At 42.1% G+C, this 17917-nt stretch overlaps 1 protein-coding gene across 1 annotated transcript in view; it reads right to left on the bottom strand.

Moving 5' to 3' along the window:
* Positions 1-8525, bottom strand: part of UNC5D (unc-5 netrin receptor D) — a 1128748-nt gene extending 1120223 nt beyond the window's left edge. Inside the window, 1 exon segment of the mRNA XM_077484820.1 lies at positions 6925-8525. Within this exon segment, the coding sequence (XP_077340946.1) occupies positions 6925-7009 (85 nt within the window). The 5' untranslated portion in view covers positions 7010-8525.
* Between the last annotated feature and the right edge of the window lie 9392 nt (positions 8526-17917).

Here is a 17917-nt window from a genome sequence, read left to right as displayed (position 1 = left end):
AGATCTGTAGAAGAGCATTCTAGAGGTTTATCCTTCCAGGATATCAGCCCTGTACTATACATAGAGCTGGTGTGTATGGAGCATATAGAGTGTACACATCGTGTAGACTGTCTAGATTGTATAGTGTGTATAGAGTATATAAAGCATATCGATAATTTAAAGCCTATATATTTTATAGAGCATATAGATTATATAGAGGTAAACAGCATGTAGAGAATGTAGAGTGTATAGAGCATATCAAGTATTTAAAGCCTGTACCTACAGTATATATAGCGTATAGAGCATATAGGGTATATATAGTATATACAGCAAATAGAGAGTATGGAATGTATACAGCATATAGAGTGTATAGGGCGTATAGAGTATATAGATCATATCAAGCATTTAAAGCATATATAGTGTATAGAGCATATTGGGTATATAGAGTGTATACAGCATATAGGGAATATACAGTGTATAGAGCATATAGAGCACATAGGATATATACAGTGTATAGAATATATAGAGTGTACAGCATACAAACAACATACTAACTGTAAAGCGCATATAGAGTGTATAGAGCATAGAGACTGCATAGAGCCCGTACAGCATATAGAGCATATAGTGCATATAGAATGTATAGAGCATATAGCGCCCATAGAACCTAGAGTGTATAGAGCCATGTAGAGTGTAAAGAGCATATAGAATGTATAGCACACATATAAATTATAGCACAAATAGAGTGCATAGAGCATATAGAGTGTATAGAGTATATAGAGTATAGAGATTTTAAAATGTATAGAGCGTATAGAATGTATTGAGTGTATAAAGCTTATAGAACATATACAGTGTATAGAACAATACAATGTATAGAGTGCACAGAGCTTATAGACGGTATAGATATTATAGAACGTATAGAACGTATAGAGTGTATAAAGCTTATAGAACATATAGAATGTATAGAACATATACAATGCATAGAACGTATAGAACATATACAATATATAGAGCTTATAGAACATATACAATGAATAGAGTGCATAGAAAATATAGAGTGTACAGAGCTTATAGATGGTATAGAGATTATAGAACGTATAGAGTGTATAATGCTTATAGAACATATACAATGCATAGAGTGTATAGAACATATACAATGTATAGAACGTATAGAACATATACAATGTATAAAGTGTATAGAACATATACATCGTATAAAGTGTACAGAGCTTATAGATGGTATAGAAATTATAGAAGGTATAAAGTATATACAATGTATAGAGGGTATAGAACATATAGAGTGTACAGAGCTTATAGACAGTATATAGATTATAGAAGGTATAGAGCGTATAGAACATATACAATGTATAAAGTGTACAGAGCTTATAGATGGTATAGAAATTTTAGAAGGTATAGAACGTATACAATGTATAGAACATATAGCGTGTACAGAGCTTATAGACGGTATAGAGATTATAGAACGTACAAAGTGTACAGAGCTATGCTGTATATAGATCACCCTGGACGGTCGATCGTCGCTCGCTCAGCACACACAGAATATATGTCTATAGGAATTAGAAACAAACCCTTGCACACTCATTTGCACCGACTACAAACAGGCTGATATTTGTGACTCGCAATCGTCTTTCTGTAACCGCATGAGTGTTTATCTGCCAGGACCAACCAGCTCTATACATTATTTATAGAAAGGCTTCAGCCTGCTAACACAACTAATAGCCTATCAGTGTTGAATTAATTGGCACGTCCTCTGGTATTTAATGGGTTAATTAACCCTTCTTTAACAATGTATTAAACATAATGCTTTGAGGATAACTTTACTCATAGGCAATAGATGAGTTATTGATCTGATTCTTAGTATAGCCAACAACCACACACACTGCTCACTGCTATCATATGAGCAGAGATAGCAGTCTCTGAGCAAAGAGCGATGGTGGTGTGTCCGCTCACCCATACTCAGCTCTATAGGTAGGTACAGTGCATTGCATAGTATCATTTATCTTTGCACCACCAAAGGACTTGTTCACACCACACATTCAAATACAGGAAAATGCAAAGACAAGTTATTGTCTTTTATAGAACCCGTCCACACACTAGAACATTGAGCACATTCTTGTGTGCCCAACTGAATACATTTCATCAACCAGCATTTTATCATTCTAGTCAGGTGACCTTTTAAACATGAAGATGTGTTAACCTATGCAAACTGAACATGAGCTAAGGTATGTATTTCTGGTGTGAACCTTACAAAAGTGTGGCCATAAAGGTACAGGTATCTATCCAACAACCTATGGTGGACATAAAGGTACAGGTATCTAACCAACAACACAAGGGTGGCCATAAAGGTACAGGCATCTAACCAACAACACAAGGGTGGCCATAAAGGTACAGGTATCTAACCAACAACATATGGTGACCATAAAGGTACAGGTATCTAACCAACAACACAAGGGTGACATTAAAGGTACAGGTATCTAACCAATAACATATGGTGACCATAAAGGTACAGGCATCTAGCCAACATATGGTGGCCATAAAGGTACAGGTATCTAACCAACAACATATGGTGACCATAAAGGTACAGGTATCTAACCAACAACACAAGGGTGACATTAAAGGTACAGGTATCTAACCAATAACATATGGTGACCATAAAGGTATAGGCATCTAGCCAACATATGGTGGCCATAAAGGTACAGGTATCTAACCAACAACATATGGTGGCCATAAAGGTACAGGTATCTAACCAACAACACAAGGGTGACATTAAAGGTACAGGTATCTAACCAATAACATATGGCAACCATAAAGGTACAGGCATCTAGCCAACATATGGTGGCCATAAAGGTACAGGTATCTAACCAACAACATAAAGTTGGCCATAAAGGTACAGGTACCTATACAACAACATATGGTGGACATAAAGGTACGGGTATCTATCCAACAACATATGGTGGACATAAAGGTACGGGTATCTATCCAACAACATATGGCGACCATAAAGATACAGGTATCTAACCAATAACACAAGGGTGACCATTAAGGTACAGGTATCTAACAAACAACATAAAGTTGGCCATAAAGGTACAGGTACCTATACAACAACATATGGTGGACATAAAGGTACAGGTATCTAACTAACAACACATTGTGGACATTTGTCCATCCTCATGTGTCTAGCACAACACACGGTCGGTCCTGTCAACCTTTCCTCACAATGTGATGGATAAAGTACAAGCACAATAATGGGAACTTCTGCTGAAAATTTGTGATAGCAATTACATATACTGAAAACTGTAAGTGCTACATCTTATACCTCTAGATCCCTCCACTGGTAAAGGTAGGTTGCATTGCTTCATTTTATTTCAATGTGCATGGCCAGCCTAAGCAACCAAGACTCATCCACAAGACAGTCCTTCACAATTGGGAATAATGAGAAATATGTTGAAACATTTAACGTGTTGCTAATCAACTTTTAGACAACTTTGCCATGTAGAGTTATTATAATGCAGTCCTCTCTCTATGTAATTGATGTTATTATTATATAAAAATTATAATAATCATTAGGCCAAAAGAAATCACATTCTAAATGGTACATTTTGATTTTGGCGTTTCTTTTATCTTTTTACTTTTGACTGTTCATCAGCTCTATGGAGCCCTGATCTTTGCCCATACCCTTAGTCATCCTAGTCATCCATGCAGCCCTGATCTTTGTCCATACCCTTAGTCATCCATGGAGCCCTGATCTTTGTCCATACCCTTAGTGACCCATGGAGCCCTGATCTTTGTCCATACCCTTAGTGACCCATGGAACCCTGATCTTTGTCCATACCCTTAGTGACCCATGGAACCCTGATCTTTGTCCATACCCTTAGTCATCCTAGCCATCCATGCAGCCCTGATCTTTGTCCATACCCTTAGTCATCCATGGAGCCCTGATCTTTGTCCAAACCCTTAGTGACCCATGGAGCCCTGATCTTTGTCCATACCCTTAGTCATCCATGGAGCCCTGATCTTTGTCCATACCCTTAGTGACCCATGGAGCTCTGATTTTTGTGCATACCCTTAGTGACCCATGGAGCCCTGATCTTTGTCCAAACCCTTAGTGACCCATGGAGCCCTGATCTTTGTCCATACCCTTAGTCATCCATGGAGCCCTGATCTTTGTCCATACCCTTAGTGACCCATGGAGCTCTGATTTTTGTGCATACCCTTAGTGACCCATGGAGCCCTGATCTTTGTCCATACCCTTAGTGACCCATGGAGCCCTGATCTTTGTCCATACCCTTAGTGACCCATGGAGCCCTGATCTTTGTCCATACCCTTAGTCATCCATGGAGCCCTGATCTTTGTCCATACCCTTAGTCATCCATGGAGCCCTGATCTTTGCCCAAACCCTTAGTGACCCATGGAGCTCTGATTTTTGTGCATACCCTTAGTGACCCATGGAACCCTGTTCTGTGTCCATACCCTTAGTGAGGCCAAGTGTTTTTTTATCTCTTCTAATGACCACTTTGTGCATATTGTATAGATTGTCAAATGCTTTCATTGAATCTTGAGGCAGTTTGTGTTGGGTTCTGTGCCCTCTCATGGTGGCATATCGGAGAACAGAGGGGCTATTATGAAGGTTTCTTCTGATCACCAAAACTCAGGCAGTTTAACAAGCTTTATGCAATGAGCTCCCCAGCAGGGTTGGAGCCCTAACCTCTCCAGTTATTCCTTTAATAAAATGTTACAAGGAGGGAGACGGATGCATGCGGTTGCAGCAATATGTCCAGACAAGTAGCAGCCAGAGACACATTCGGTAAACGTTTTTATGTATGCACGATAGACCTGTCAATGGTCGGATGTTCTGCTGGGTAGGTGCAGCTAGCTGTTGCATTAACAATATACTGATGATAAAACACACTGACATCTATGACTTATCTGAAAGGAAATAATGTATATTGCAGCCAGACCACCATTTATAAGAGAATATAACTGAATATGGATATGGCTTCAGATTAACAAACTACTCATTGAATCAGCCTGGAGATCTGCCAGGTGTAGAACTACAAGTCTCAGCAAGCTGCCATGCTGGGATCTTTTCACGTAATGCTGACATGATAGCCATACTTTGTAGATCTAATCTGGACAATGAATAACTTGGTATAATATATTTTGTATTATGAACCCACAGTGTTCAGATATTGACGTTCTCCAGAAGGACGGCCACATGTATCCCTCGCCATTATCGAACACACCGCCCATGCTGCATGTTTTTGTGTTTCTAACGCTACATTGTGTCAATGGCATTGATAAATCACATTAATCCTTATTAGACATGCGTGTTTTATGGGCTGGGGACATAGAACAGCTTTGACAGGAGTTTGTACCTGAACCTACAATACCATGCCTGACCTGAAGCAGAGACAGAAACCTGCAAGGCATGGTTCTCCCGCTTATGTGATGGACTCGGCATCCCAGGGGAGCTGGCTGGTTTCTGTAGTTCTACAGGAAATGAAAACTTCCTAAACATAACCTACACCAAGGGCTTGAGATCAGATGGGGAACTACAAGTCCAAGCATTGCTTTGCAGGTGCAGTCTATCAGGGCATGTCTGATCCAACTTATGGAGGACACATTCAGTCTATAGAAGCTCTTCCCTGGCATGAGAGCGGATTTGATTCTTCAGTCACCTGGATCCCCCTGGAGTCCTCATAGCACCTCCATCAATGTATTCACTCTGCAGCCCACGCATGTTTCTCACAAATTAAACTAGTCAAGCCTGCAACTCATTAGCCCAGAGATCATATGTGAATTGTTTAATATCAGTTATCACACATAACTGGCTCTTATCGCTCTGCCTCCTCTGTGACCTAAGGAGAAATTAAATATGGCCTGAAGTATATCAGGGAAGAAGCGTGGAAAGGAGGGGGTTAACCCTTCTGGAGCCAAGAGGACCAGTAAGGCAGTGCTGCTGGCAATGCAATGAGACAACCCTGCACTGCAGTTACACAGTGGTGCCCTTATCACTACTAGAAGATACTGCTGATGAGTATTACCAGCAAATCTACCCAGGGGTACCTGACATACCCATGAAGAGTCTGAATAATGTCTGCCTGGCACAGTGCAGGGTGTGGTAACATAAATACAAGGTAAGGCAGTGTGGTGCAGGTGTACAATGTATGGTGCAGGTGTACAATGTATGGTGCAGGTGTACAATGTATGGTGCAGGTGTACAATATATGGTGCAGGCACACAAGGTAAGGCAACAAGGTGCAGGTGTGCAATGTATGGTGCAGGTGTGCAATGTATGGTGCAGGTGTGCAATGTATGGTGCAGGTGTGCAATGTATGGTGCAGGTGTGCAATGTGTGGTGCAGGTGTGCAATGTGTGGTGCAGGTGTACAAGGTAAGGCAACGTGGTGCAGATATACAATGTGTGGTGCAGGTGTAGGTAAGATAGTGTGAGTTAGGTGTACCATGTGTGGTGCAGGTGTAGGTAAGGCAGTGTGAGGCAGGTGTACCATGTGTGGTGCAGGTGTACAGTGTATGGTGCAGGTGTAGGTAAGGCAATGTGAGGCAGGTGTACCATGTGTGGTGCAGATATACAAGGTAAGGCAATGGTTACTGACTAGACATGGGTAAACACTACAAGATGGACCAACATCAGCTCAGATCGTCAGTCTCCAAACACAGTGGGATCAAGGACACGACCATATTTAAAAAGTTATCTGGCATGACCCACACATAGATTGCAATGGCAAGACATGGCCGATGTCTATGGATCGCTATGGATCAGAACCCAAGCTGGCTCAATCACCCTGACCATCACCTCTATTCACATTATGCTCAACACATAGACACCCAATATCCATGACCCCCATTGTGTTCCCACCATAGGAACACAGTCACCCCACAGACACCTGATGATATAGAGCGGTCCTACCTTTCTGTGCAGCTCCAGATGGAGAGAATCCTATAGCCGAGACAAGTAGCAGAAAAACCAGCAAATGTCCAGATTGTGGCTCCATCCTGATCACAGGTCACCACCAGCAGCCATCTCCAGCCCCAGTCTGCTGCAGCCCCTCTTCTTACACAGCAAGATATTGCAGCCCTCTGTAGACTTCATCCATGGAGTGCAGCTCCGTGGCTCCTGATGGATGGTGGCACTGCCTTGGATATTCCTTGGAAGATATCCTTCCTCGCTGGTTGTCCTCCTGGATCTCAAAGCTCAATGGCTGTCCTCCTGGATCTCTAGGTTCGATGGGTGTCCTCCTGGATCCCTGGTTGCCCCCTGGATCTCTAGGCTTACTGGTTGTTCTCTTGGATCTCTAGGCTCATTGGTTGCCCACCTGGATCTCTAGGCTCACTGGTTGCCCACCTGGATCTCTAGGCTCACTGGTTGCCCACCTGGATCTCTAGGCTCACTGGTTGCCCCTCTGGATCTCTAGGCTCACTGGTTGCCCCCCTGGATCTCTAGGCTCACTGGTTGCCCCCCTGGATCTCTGGGCTCTCTGTATACATTCTTCCATATATTATTCTTCCTTTCCGATATCCAGCGTTATATCCCTCCAGAGTCTTTGGCTCCAATCTGGCAGCGCAGGCAATAGCCGGAGCTCCGCTTAGATGTTGCTGGCAGAAGAAGACAGCCCACCTGGTCCCGGCTGCCCATGCTCCATCAGTGCCTGGCAGAGGATGACATGTACCGGGGCTCAGGTAGGTTCTGGATGTGTGCAGTCCTCTATAGATAGGAGGGTTGGCTGAGTGCTGGGCTCGGGTTAGTCTTCTATGGATGGAAGGGTGGCATACACCTGGGCTCAGGTTGGTTCTGGATGTGTGCAGTCCTCTATTGATAGGAGGGTTGGCTGAGTGCTGGGCTCAGGTTAGTCCTCTATGGATGGGAGGGTGGCATACACCTGGGCTCAGGTTGGTTCTGGATGTGTGCAGTCCTCTATGGATGGGAGGGTTGGTTGAGTGTTAGGCTCAGGTTAGTCATCTATGGATAGGAAGGTGGCATGAACCTGGGCTCAGGTTGGTTCTGGATGTGTGCAGTCCTCTATAGATAGGAGGGTTGGCTGAGTGCTGGGCTCAGGTTAGTCCTCTATGGATGGGAGGGTTGGTTGAGTGTTAGGCTCAGGTTAGTCCTCTATGGATAGGAAGGTGGCATGAACCTGGGCTCAGGTTGGTTCTGGATGTGTGCAGTCCTCTATGTATGGGAGGGTTGGCTGAGTGCTAGGCTCAGGTTAGTCCCCTATGGATGGGAGGGTTGGCATGGACCTGAGCTCAGGTTAATCCCCTAGGATGGGAGGGTTGGCTAAGTGCTGGGCTCAGGTTAGTCCTCTATGAAAGGGGAGGTTGGCTGAGTGCTGGGGTTGGCATCCTCTCAGCTCAGACCCCAATGCTTGGCTTTCTCCCCATCATAACTTTTCCTGTCTGGTCCTGTGTATATTGCATCCTCCTGTGCTGTGTGCAGGCTCAGCCAGTCCCTCTTCTCTCCTCTCCTCTCCTCTCCTCTCCTCCCTTCTCTTCCCTCAGCAGCATTGGCAGCTTTCAGCCCTCTCAGCTCCACACCACAACATGCTGATCCATATTTCATGAGCTGTGCCTCGCCTGCAGCCAATAGGAGCCCAGGAAGGGTGGGATGGGTGTGGCTGGAGGGATTGTTATTGGGGATAATGGGATGTGTGCTGTGCTGGCTGACTTGTGTCTACAGAGCTCTGCTATAGGAAGGAGGCGACATTATAGAGCAGCCACTAACGATCGGTACGGGGCAGATAGAGGAGCCGACCCCTGTGTGCTCAGAAGGATTAGGGAGCTGTCCGCGGGCTGCCGGGCATAGGGAGCTGTCCGCGGGGTGCCGCCTATAGGGAGCTGTCCGCGGGGTGCCGCCTATAGGGAGCTGTCCGCGGGGTGCCGCCTATAGGGAGCTGTCTGCGGGGTGCCGGCCATAGGGAGCTGTCTGGGGTGCCGGTCATAGGGAGCTGTCCGCGGGGTGCCGGTCATAGGGAGCTGTCCGCGGGGTGCCGGCCATAGGGAGCTGTCCGCGGGGTGTCCAGGAGGATGTCGGCCGGCTATAGGGAGCTGTCCGCGGTGATGGTGCTGAAACCCGATCAGAGCGGAGAGCTGTCCACTTGCTGAACCGGAGCTCATCCTATGCTAGTCTACATATATACTGTATATATACGATATTATGTATACAATTAATATGTATGAGTATACTATAATAATATTTGCAAATATTTATATACATTTACTACAATATACATATAATACATATAGCATATTGTATAGCATATATAGTATACATACAGTACATATAATAGATTCTCTCTCTCTCTCTCTCTCTCTATATATATATACTGTATATACATACTATACATTTAATATACAAATTACATATGTGTGTGTATATATATATATATATATATATATATATATATATATATATATATATATATATATATATATATATATATATATATATATATATATATATATATATATATATATTTTTTTTTTAAACACACACCCCCTACATATACAGTATCTCACAAAAGTGAGTACACCCCTCAGTCACATTTGTGTAAATCTTTTCTTCAGCAGACAGCAACTATAAACCACCTCTGCAACAGTATATCCCCCCCCCCCACAAGCAACCGTAGACCCCCCCCCCCCCCCCCAGCTATGCTATTAACCCCCTCCAAGTGACATAGATCCCCCAGCAGTGATCATCAATAGACCCCCCTCGCTCCCCTCCCCAAGCACCCCTTACCCATGCTGGAGGTACTGGAAATGTGTACCACCGCATTGCTATATATATATATATATATATATATATATATAGTATCTCACAAAAGTAAGTACACCCCTCAGTGACACTTGTGTAAATCTTTTCTTCTCTCTTTTCATGTGACAACACTGAAGAAATGACACTTGTCTACAATGTAAAGTAGTGAGTGTACAGCTTGTATAACAGTGTAAATTTCCTGTCCCCTCAAAATAACAACACACAGCCATTAATGTCTAAACCGCTGGCAACAAAAGTCAGTACACCCCTAAGTGAAAATGTCCAAATTGGGCCCAAAGTGTCAATTTTTTTTTTTTTTGTGACCGCCATTATTTTCCAGCACTGCCTTCACCCTCTTGGGCATGGAGGTCACAAATACTTTTTTGAATTTTAATGCAAAAAAAAAAAAAAAAACACAATCCACAACCCGAATGTAATCTTATAAAAGATGAGGTTATGCCGAGTAAATCGATACCTAACACGTCGTGTCTGTACAGCGGCAACAAACAACCTGCAGTTCACTATCTATAGAAGGCGCTTTCAATGCCTTTACAGGTCACCACTTTATATCTACAGAGGAGATCTGGTGCGAGAATTACTCTTCATGATCTGAAGTTCACGGCGATCCCTCACATGTGCCGAACGACGGTCTGTCTGCGAGTGTATGAGACCGACGCGCACGTTTGCCTTTTTGCGTGGCACACCGTTGCTTTACATTTTTTATTTATTTTTCACTCACTTTTATTGCTGTGAGGAGGAATGTAAACATCCCATGTGACAGAAATAGACATGTTGGTGGATCTATAGCAGATTGTACAATCAGATTGTATCATTTATGGTCAGTTTGGTGGGAGATTACTACTAGACATGTGCTGCTCATTTCGTTCCGTATCGAGATTCGGAGGAACTTTCCATTATTCAGATTTTCGTAGTAAAGAATTTGAAAACGAATCCAAAATAACGAAAACGAAAATTTTGGATAAAATTCGAATAGTTTTCTAATCAAATTTGGACAGTTTTTCGAATTGAATTCAAATTTCAGAAGAGAATAAAATAAAATAAAGGAATAAAATAGAAAAGAATAGAAAATAAAAGAATAGGCTATAACAGAGTAAAACAGAACAGGATGCACAATAAAAGAATGGAAAAAATAGAATAAACTAGAATAGAATAGAAAAGAATAGAATAGAACAAAAAAGAAAAAAATATATAACCATCTTAGAAAATTCAAATTTTAAATAGAAAAAAAAATAAAATAGAATAGGATAAAACAGAAAGAATATAACTATCTTCCAGAATTCCAATATTGAACATAATAAGTTCAAATAGAAAAAAAAAAATTAAATAATAGTAAAGAATAGAATAGAAAAAAAAACATAGAATAGAAAAAAAACAATAGAATAGAATAAAATAGAAAGAACATAACCATCTTCGAAAATTTGAATATTGAATAGATTAAAGAATAGAAGATAAAAGAAAAGAACAGAATAGAAAAAAAAAAACAACAGAATAAAATAGAATAAAAAGAATATAACCCTTTTTCCAGGATTCAAATTTCAAAAAGAATATATTTGAATTCAAATAGAATAGAAAAGTATAAAATTGAAAATGAAGTAATGGAATTGAATATAAAAAAAAAAAAAAAAAAAAAAAAAAAAACTGTAGAATAGAGTAGAAAGAAATAACCATCTTACAAAATTCGAATTTTCAATATAATCAATTTGAATTAGAATAGAAAATAAAAGAATAGAAAGAAAACAATATAATATAATGGAAGAGAAAGAATATAATGTTCTTCCGAAATTTGAATTTCGAAAAGAATAAATTTGAATTTGAATAGAATAGAAACGAATAGATTTGAAAATAATAGAAAATTAAATAGTAGAATAGAATACATTTGGATAGAATAGAATAGAAAATAAAAGCATAGAATAGAAAGAAAACAACAGATTAGAATAGAATCAATAAGAAAGAATACAACCATCTTTCAGAACTGTAATTTAAAATAGAATAGAAAAGTTCTAAAAAAGAATAGATTACAAAAGAATAGAAAATAAAATAATAGAATAGAATAGACTAGAATGGAAAAGACTAGAATGGAAAAAAAACTAGAATAGAATAGAAAAACCCATAGAAAAGAATAAAATAAAAAGAATATAACCATCTTCCAGAATTTGAATTTCAAATAGAATAAATTTGACTTCAAATAGAATAAATTTGAATTCAAATATAACAGAAGAGAAAAGAATTGAAAATGAAGTAAAAGAATTGAAAAAACAAACAAACAGTTGAATAGAATAGAAAGAATGTAACAATATAACCATCTTCCGAAATCAGAATTTTAGATAGAATATATTTGAATTTGAACAGAATAGAAAATAAAAGAATAGAATAGAGTGGAAAAACAATATAATAGAAAAACAATATAATAGAATAGAATAAAATAGAAAGAATGTAACCATCCTCCAGAATTTGAATTTCAAATAGAAAATAAAATAATATGATTTAAAATGAAGTAATAGAAAAGAAGAGAAAAAACAGTAGAATAGAATAGAAAGAATATAACCATCTTCCTAAATTAAAATTTTGAAAAGAATAGAATAGAATAGAAAATAATAGAAAAAACCCCAATAGAATAGAATAGAATATAGCAGAAAGAATATTCCAGTCTTCCTAGATTCGGATTTCCAATAGAATAAATTTGATTTAAAAATGAATTTCAATTGATTTGAATTTTCCGAATTCAGTTGAATTTCGCTTGCAAAACGAAATGAATTCTGAAAAGGAATTTCTGTGAATAATGAAATGAAGGGAATGTTTGGGTTCTGCTCATGTCTGATTGGTAGAACACAGAAGCTCGGGACCCGTACATCCCTATGGAAGAGCGATCAGATGGTTCTTCAGGTCAGGGATCACCGATCCTCCTAGCTGGGATTGGAGGGATGTGATACAATAAAATGAAGTAAGAAATTCTGGGTGGGAGGAGCCGAGACTCACAAGCGGGATGATATTTTTATTCAAAATGAAAAAATTTGTACAAAACCTGTGCCTGTGGTGCGCCTCGTTATCGGGATTCATATTTATTTACTTTTCTTCATCAACTCCAGAGAATGTTTTATTTATTTATTTTGAGTTGCAATGTCATTTAATTTATTTCTCTATGTGACACCATTGTAGAGATAACCCCTCACTTCCTGTCTCTGTGACACCATTGTAGAGATAACCCCTCACTTCCTGTCTCTGTGACACCATTGTAGAGATAACCCCTCACTTCCTGTCTCTGTGACACCATTGAAGAGATATCCCGTGACTTCCTGTCTATGTGACACAATTAAAGAGATATCTCCTCACTTCCTGTCTTGTGATGCCCCTGAAGTTCTGTCTCTGTGACACCGATGAAGAGAATCTCTTCACTTCTTGTTTCTGTGACACCATTGAAAAGATATCTCCTCACTTCCTGTCTTTGTGGCACCATTAAATAGATGTGGCCTCACTTCCTGTCTCTGTGACACCATTGAAGAAATATCTCCTCACTTCCTGTCTTGGTGGCGCAATTGAAGTGATATCTCCCTCACTTCCTGTCTTGTGACACCATTGAAGGGATATCTCTTTCACTTCCTGTCTGACACCATTGAAGAGATATCCCCTCACTTCCTGTCTCTGTGACACCATTAAAGAGATATCTCCTCACTTCCTGTCTCTGTGACACCATTGAAGAGATATCTCCTCACTTCCTGTCTCTGTGACAACACTGAAGAGATATTCCTTGACTTCCTGTCTCTGTGACACAAATGAAAAAATATCTTCTAACTTTCTGTCTCTCTGACACCATTGAGGAAATATCCCCTCACTTCCTGTCTCTGTGATACCATTTAAGTGATATCGCCTCACTTCCTGTTTCCGTGACACAATTGAAGAGATATCTCTTCACTTCCTGTCTCTGTGACAAAATAGATGTGATATCGCCTCACTTCCGTCTTTTTGACATCATTGAAGAGATATCACCTCACTTCCTGTCTCTGTGACACCATTGAAGAAATATCTCCTCACTTCCTGTTTCTGTGAATGAATGACTTGTATAGCGCTACCTATACGAACTGAATCGCCTCAGGGCGCTTTTTCTTGCCACCGGTGTCTATCTGCACCTATTTATGCGGTCCTATAACCTGTAGAGTCCCGACACACTTACAACATTGACATACACATATTAGGGCCAATTTTTTTGGACAGGGTCTAATTAACCTACCAGCATGTCATTGGAGTGACACAATTGAAGGGATATCTCTTCACTTCCTGTCTCTGTGACAAAATAGATGTGATATCGCCTCACTTCCGTCTTTTTGACATCATTGAAGAGATATCTCCTCACTTCCTGTCTCTGTGACAACATTGATGTGATATTGCCTCACTTCCTGTCTTTGTGACACCATTGAAGAGATATATCCTCACTTCCTGTCTCTGTGACACCATTGAAGAGATATCCCCTCACTTCCTGTCTCTGTGACAACATAGAAGAGATATCCCCTCACTTCCTGTCTCTGTGACAACATTGATGTGATATTGCCTCACTTCCTGTCTTTGTGACACCATTGAAGAGATATATCCTCACTTCCTGTCTCTGCGACACCATTGAAGAGATATCCCCTCACTTCCTGTCTCTGTGACAACAAAGAAGAGATATCCCCTCACTTCCTGTCTCTGTGACAACATTGATGTGATATTGCCTCACTTCCTGTCTTTGTGACACAATTGAAGAGATATATCCTCACTTCCTGTCTCTGTGACACCATTGAAAAGATATCCCCTCACTTCCTGTCTCTGTGACAACATAGAAGAGATATCCCCTCACTTCCTGTCTCTGTGACAACATTGATGTGATATTGCCTCACTTCCTGTCTTTGTGACACCATTGAAGAGATATCTCCTCACTTTCTGTCTCTGTGACACCATTGAAAAGATAACCCCTCACTTCCTGTCTCTGTGACAACATTGAGCAGATATCTCATCACTTCCTTTGTCTGTAAAAACCATTGAAGAGATATCTCTTCACTTCCTGTCTTGGTGACCCCATTGAGGAGATATCGCCTCACTTCCTGTCTCTGTGACACCATTGAAGAGATATCCCCTGACTTCCTGTCTCTGTGACAACATTGAAGAGATATCTCCTCACTTCCTGTCTCTGTGACACCATTGAAGAGATATCTCCTCACTTCCTGTCTCTGTGACACCATTGAAGAGATATATCCTCACTTCCTGTCTCTGTGACACCATTGAAGAGATATCTCCTCACTTCCTGTTTCTGTGACACCATTGAAGAGATATCTCCTCACTTCCTGTCTCTGTGACACCATTGAAGAGATATCTCCTCACTTCCTGTTTCTGTGACACCATTGAAGAGATATCTCCTCACTTCCTGTCTCTGTGACACCATTGAAGAGATATCTCCTCACTTCCTGTTTCTGTGACACCATTGAAGAGATATACCCTCACTTCTTGTCTCTGTGACACCATTGAAAAGATATCTCCTCACTTCCTGTTTCTGTGACACCATTGAAGAGATATCTCCTCACTTCCTGTCTCTGTGACACCATTGAAGAGATATATCCTCACTTCCTGTCTCTGCGACACCATTGAAGAGATATATCCTAACTTCCTGTCTCTGCGACCCCATTGAAGAGATATCTCCTCACTTCCTGTCTCTGCGACACCATTGAAGAGATATATCCTAACTTCCTGTCTCTGCGACCCCATTGAAGAGATATCTCCTCACTTCCTGTTTCTGTGACATCATTGAAGAACTATATCCTCACTTCCTGTTTCTGTGACACCATTGAAGAGATATCTCCTCACTTCCTGTTTCTGTGACACCATTGAAGAGATATAAACTCACTTCCTGTTTCTGTGACACCATTGAAAAGATATAAACTCACTTCCTGTCTCTGTGACACCATTGAAGAGATATAAACTCACTTCCTGTTTCTGTGACACCATTGAAAAGATATAAACTCACTTCCTGTCTCGGTGACACCATTGAAGAGATAACACCCAGGCGTGTTAGAAAAGTGAATGATATTTCCATTCCTAACACTGAACCGCCTCTCTCGGGTCTGTTTCCCACCATCTGATTGGCTGAAACGACAGGTGCTGTGATTGGATGCCTATCAGGAGGAGAGGACGGGAGGAGACGCATGGAGGGCACCGCTCGCCCCATGAGACAGGGCAAGTGGCGGGCGGACTGTGAGCGAGCGGGGAGGGCGTGGAGGAGGGGAGGGGGGAGGGGTCGCAGTGGCGACATTTGATTGGCACAGTGGGGCTTCCGTTTCTTATCTTGTTTCAGAATTTTTCCGTTTCCTCCAAAGACTTTGAGCATCTCTGGGAGGGAGAGAAACAGCAGCACACTAATCTTCCCTGTGATTATATGTGGGGGGGGGGGGGGGGGCTGGGAGGTGACATCACAAGTCTGACCAATGGAGGACAGGGAGACTTTGGTCACAATTAGAATGCAAAGAAATAACCTGAGCGGGATGGGTGTGCTTTCATGCTTAGTGTGGTCAGTAAAAGGACAGCAGAGGGAGTGGCGGGATCACCAGAGAATACACCGAGAACAGACCGGTACATGGGACAGCAGACACACGTCGGGGGAGGGGATGTTGGGGGAACATTCGCTGAGCTGATTCCCCCCTCCCCGGTGCGTTGCGTCCGCTGTCATGTGTATTTCATGAAAGGAAAGGCCGGAGTGTTGCTCGGGTAGCGCAGCGAGTGTGCGGATCGTTGTGTCTGTATGCTGCAGGTGGGAGACTCTGATTATATATTTTGTCAGTAGGGGGGCAATTCCTGTATGATGAGAGCAGCAACACGCGATCCGTGTGCGATACCGAGAGAGGACACACCAGAGGCATGACCGACCGATACTCCACCAACATCAGAGCCCCCCCATCCCGACTCCAGCACTGAAAGGGTTAGTGATGACATCAGAGCCCCCCCATTCTGACTCCAGCACTGAAAGGGTTAGTGATGAAATGACAATGAAGATGGGGGGGCTCTCATGTCATCACTAACCCTTTCAGTGCTGGAGTCAGGATGGGGGGGCTCTCATGTCATCACTAACCCTTTCAGTGCTGGAGTCAGGATGGGGGGGCTCTCATGTCATCACTAACCCTTTCAGTTCTGGAGTCAGGATGGGGGGGCTCGCATGCCATCATTAACCCTTTCATTGCTGGAGTCAGGATGGGGGGGGCTCTCATGTCATCATTAACCCTTTCAGTTCCAGAGTCAGGATGGGGGGCTCTCATGTCATCACTAACCCTTTCAGTTCTGGAGTCAGGATGGGGGGGCTCTGATGTCATCACTAAACCTTTCATTGCTGCAGTCAGGATGGAGGGGCTCTAATGTCATCATTAACCCTTTAATTGCTGGAGTCAGGATGGGGGGGCTCTGATGTCATCATTAACCCTTTCAGTTCGGGAGTCAGGATGGGGGGGCTCTCATGTCATCATTAATCCTTTCAGTTCTGGAGTCAGGATGGGGGGCTCTCATGTCATCACTAACCCTTTCAGTTCTGGAGTCAGGATGGGGGGCTCGCATGTCATCATTAACCCTTTCAGTTCGGGAGTCAGGATGGGGGGGGATCTCATGTCATCATTAACCCTTTCAGTTCTGGAGTCAGGATGGGGGGGCTCGCATGTCATCATTAACCCTCTCAGTGCTGGAGTCAGGATGGGGGGGCTCTTATGTCACCACTAACCCTTTCCTTGCTGGAGTCAGGATGGGGGGGCTCTTATGTCATCATTAACCCTTTCAGTGCTGGAGTCAGGATGGGGGGGCTCTTATGTCATCATTAACCATTTCAGTGCTGGAGTCAGGATGGGGGGGCTCTTTTGTCATCATTAACCCTCTCAGTTCTGGAGTCAGGATGGGGGGCTCTTATGTTATCACTAACCCTTTCAGTTCTGGAGTCAGGATGGGGGGGCTCTTATGTCATCATTAACCCTTTCAGTGCTGGAGTCAGGATGGGGGGCTCTTATGTTATCACTAACCCTTTCAGTTCTGGAGTCAGGATGGGGGGTCTCTCATGTCATCATTAACCCTTTCAGTGCTGGAGTCAGGATGGGGGGCTCTGATGTCATCACTAAACCTTTCATTGCTGGAGTCA

This window comes from Lithobates pipiens, unplaced genomic scaffold (genome assembly GCF_037356315.1).
Source record: "Lithobates pipiens isolate NorthernLeopardFrog02 unplaced genomic scaffold, aLitPip1_a1.2 Scaffold_162, whole genome shotgun sequence".
NCBI lineage: Eukaryota > Metazoa > Chordata > Amphibia > Anura > Ranidae > Lithobates > Lithobates pipiens.
The sequence above is the reverse complement of the archived record's forward strand: the minus strand, read 5'-3'. Positions and strand labels throughout refer to the sequence as shown.